General features: G+C 40.1%; 1 protein-coding gene across 2 annotated transcripts in view; it reads right to left on the minus strand.

Annotated features, from left to right (window-relative positions):
• Positions 1-472: 472 nt before the first annotated feature.
• Positions 473-3832, minus strand: part of SHPRH (SNF2 histone linker PHD RING helicase, E3 ubiquitin protein ligase) — a 91030-nt gene continuing 87670 nt past the window's right edge. For both annotated transcript variants that reach the window (XM_010851496.1, XM_010851497.1), the window contains exons 29-30: positions 2257-2337; positions 473-865 (exon numbers count right to left, since the gene is read on the minus strand). In XM_010851496.1, the coding sequence (XP_010849798.1) occupies positions 769-865; positions 2257-2337 (178 nt within the window). In that variant the 3' untranslated portion in view covers positions 473-768. The remainder of the gene's footprint in view (positions 866-2256; positions 2338-3832) is intronic.

Consider the following 3832-nt stretch of genomic DNA (forward strand, 5'->3'; position numbering starts at 1 on the left):
CTACATTACTCTGAAGTTACTATTTATGGAGTTACAGTCTATAACTACTCAAAGAACTGGGAGCTAATATAATTCACCATCTTTTAAAAATATTACTAATAAGATATTGGTGAATCCTGTGCTAAAGATACTGAAGGCTCTTCCAAAAATGAGATCTATGTTGGTTGAGTATACCGAGTCATATAAAACTAGAATAGTTGAGTTAGTCTCTTATTCTAACTTCTTTTTAAGACTGATCTTATCAAAAGAAAAGTACACAATACCTCTCTTAATTCTCTCAGATAGAGATATTCTTTGGAATAAAAATAAGTATTTTTTTGTGTGTGTGCACGTGTGCAGTTGCTCAGTGGTATCCAACTCTTTTGTGACCACTGTGGACTATATAGCCAGCCAGGCTCCTCTGTCCATGAGATTCTCCAGGCAAGAATACTGGAGTGGGTTGCCATTTCCTCCTCCAAGGGATCTTCCTCGCCCAGGGATCAAACCCATGTTTCCTGCATTGGCAGGTGGATTCTTCATCACTGTGCCACCTGGGGAGCCCAAACATTTTATTAGCAGTGTAAAATTAAAGATCTTGATAGCTATTATGGAAATAGTATATTGAAAAGGACTCAAAAACTACTGGACTGTACAACCAAAAAAGCGATGAATTCATTCAACTAAGAACAGTGTTTACTGACATCTACTGGATTGTTTTACTTATAACTTTATTCTATAAACTATGAAAAATTTAAAATACACTAAAGTCTGGACTGAATCAAGTGTACTTCATTCAAGGTCTTCGGTGTCTTTGGTAAACAGGTCTGCCAGGTCAGCCACGGTCAAGACGGAGGCCTCGGAATGCTTTGCGGAAGGGTTCGTGTGACTGCAGGATTTTTCCAAGTGAGCAAAATCAGAAAGAAACCCCAAGAAATAAATTATTATGTTTGTCTTTATATACTGTTCTGGTCTCATAATAATGTAAGACATAAAAAAATATTAATATTATATTTTTAATATGAGTATGTTCCTAAGTTTTTGTAATTGAGTTATAAGAAACTCCTAGAAGATGATGGGATCATTATTACAACTTGTTAAAATTAGGAAAGATTTCTATATAGCATTTTCAAACTTTGCCATAAAATGTTTTCCTCTGTAGACGTAATAAACAAAACTCCTTGCCAACTACTACTAAGGCTTTCACCTTACAACCTGCCTTCTCAGTATCCAAAGTTCATTTATTTCAAGAAAAATTCAAGCTACTATTTTTATTGAGGCAGCTTAAATATAATCACTGAATTCTGTTATATTTGGAAATACCACCAAGAAAAAGCCTTCATGTTTGAGGCAAAAAGCTTTTGTGGCAGCCTCTTTTCCACAGACCACCAATGAAAAAGAATTTCTGGTTTCTAATGGCTGCTTTACTGTGCAAAGTACTAATACCTCTGCAGAAACCATCCCTTCCAAGGCAATCATCTCTTCTGAGTTTATCTTCCAATCACACCTATCTCACCAGAATTCAGTTAGGCATTAGTTTATGTTTAAAGAAAACATATATTGAAAAAAAACATATTAGGAAGTAAATATTAGGAAGTTTTATGATTCCAAAATTAAGTTTTTAAAATTAAGGCTGTTTTAGTCTTCCTGCTTCTGCTCTGCCTGTAAGAGTAATAATACAATTACCAGCTTAGTTTTAAGTCCACACCTTTTAACTTGCATTAACCAACAAGTGTGCTGTAAGTTTCATGTTACAGATTTCTGACCAAGGCTTTTAGGTTGGGCATAAAGAGACATTTCATTTAAAAAGTAATCCAGCGTGGCAAGGAAATGTAGGATAGTTCTCCCAAAGCCCTCTGCTGGCAAAATGTATATTATACTTTCAAAGTATAATAGCTCTGAAATAAAGTTTCTTTAACAGTAGAATCACTTAAAATATTTTTTTATGTATTGGCTGTTGTTCTTCAGTCTCTAAGTCGTGTCTAACTCTTTGGGACCCCATGGACTGCAGCACTCCAGGCTTCCCTGTCCTTCACTATCTCCCACAGTTTGCTCAAACTTATAATCCCTATTAATAAATTAAGTCAAATATAGAATGCATGGAGTATTAGCTGGGAAATTTTGGATAGGTAAAATGTCATACCTTGCTCTATAAAAAGTATTTGCACTTACATCTTTTGGTTGACTAAGTGATCATCTAGGTGAAGAAGTTCTACACACTTACAACCTTATATGAACAGGAAAACTTCTGCCATCCACTTGAAGTGAACTGTTACCTACCTCCTTTCAGCAGTTTTCAGCATTGCTTGCATTCTTTCTTCTATTGTCGCTTTTATTAAGAATCTGTGTACAATAGTGGGTCTAGAAGGTACATAACAGTGATAAGTTTAAAAACACCTGTAGAACAGTTTAGAATGAATAAACTTCATATATTACATGCTATATATATCAGTCAGTATCTGCTGTGGCAGGTACTAAGCCAGGTGCTGGGGTGAGGGGGTTTGGTCAACAGTGAATACAACAAACTAATCTCAATGAATTGATATCTACAGTATCTACTGAGGGAAGACGTAGTAAAAACACTATGTAAGACATTTGCAGGTACAGACAAGGTCATGAGGAGGCTGACATATGACCGGAAACATGACTGTTGAGAATAGGTGCCTATAAGCAGAGGAGGAGAGGCAGGAGCAAGCTGACAGAAGCAGCAGTAAATCAGTGCCAAGTCCGAGCACAAGATTCAAAAGTCTGAGAGGCAGAAATAAGGCTAGCAGGGACGAAGCATACAGCGAGGGGGACGGAGGTTGGATTCCCTTCCTGCCCAGCCACCTGCAGGGTGGCTTAATCCTCCTTACCCTGCCCCTAACATAGTATATGTATTTATTTATTATGTTTATTGTTTACCATCTGTCTCTACCGATCCACTACAACTAGTATTTAAGCTAGGTAAGGGCGTCTCAAGTACTTAGAACAGTGCTTGGCATACAGAAGGAGCTCAATAAAAATTTACTGAATGAACAATGTGGATACTGTTGGAGGTAGACAGTTCAAGTTGGTGATGGAAAGATGAGTTACTTCTACTCTGTAGCTGTTTTCCTTTTTCTCCCTCAACAAGGAGGAGGAACAGAGAGACTGCAGATCCTCTCCTTAGAAAGCAGAAAAATCTATATACTAGGGAAGCAAAGTAGGATTGTTAAGCAGTGTTGAGTGGCCTTTATAGACTTGTGATCTTACATCTGAGATAAGCCAACTGTATGCTTTAGAAAACAATTAGGTAACAAGTCAGTGTTTAAAAATATAAGACAAGGCGAAAACAAACAGGGACCTCCCTCGTGGTCCAGTGGTTAAGACGCTGCATTTTCATATCAGGGGGCATGGGTTTGCTCCCCGGTCAGGGTACTAAGATAACATGCAGTGTGGAATGGCCCCAAATCAAACAAAACCACCCCCGTTCCCAACAAAAGCCCAAATCAAACAAAGAAAAAACCCAGTAAGACATAACTACACCAGCGCACTAAGCGCAGGCGGCTGCAACCAGCGCACTAAGCGCGGCCGAGAGGAGCTAACCCATGTCCGAGGTCAGGGGCGGTGGCCGAGAGGAGCTACCTCAGGCCCCAAAGCTCGAGCCCAGGGGCGGCGGCCGGGAGGACCAACCCCATGCCCCCAAGCCTGAGGCCGGGGCATTGGCCGGGAGGACCAACCACATGTCCAAGGAGCCGTGGCTGCCGGGCTCAGGAGGGCCTAGAGGAGCTATCCCATGTTGAAGGTCAGGAAGGGTGGCGGTGACGAGATACCCCTCGTCCAAAGTAAGGAGCAATGGCTGCGCTTTGCTGGAGCAGCCGTGAAGAGATACCCC

Source organism: Bison bison, unplaced genomic scaffold (genome assembly GCF_000754665.1).
Source record: "Bison bison bison isolate TAMUID 2011002044 unplaced genomic scaffold, Bison_UMD1.0 scf7180017864303, whole genome shotgun sequence".
In the NCBI taxonomy this organism is placed as follows: Eukaryota; Metazoa; Chordata; class Mammalia; order Artiodactyla; family Bovidae; genus Bison; species Bison bison.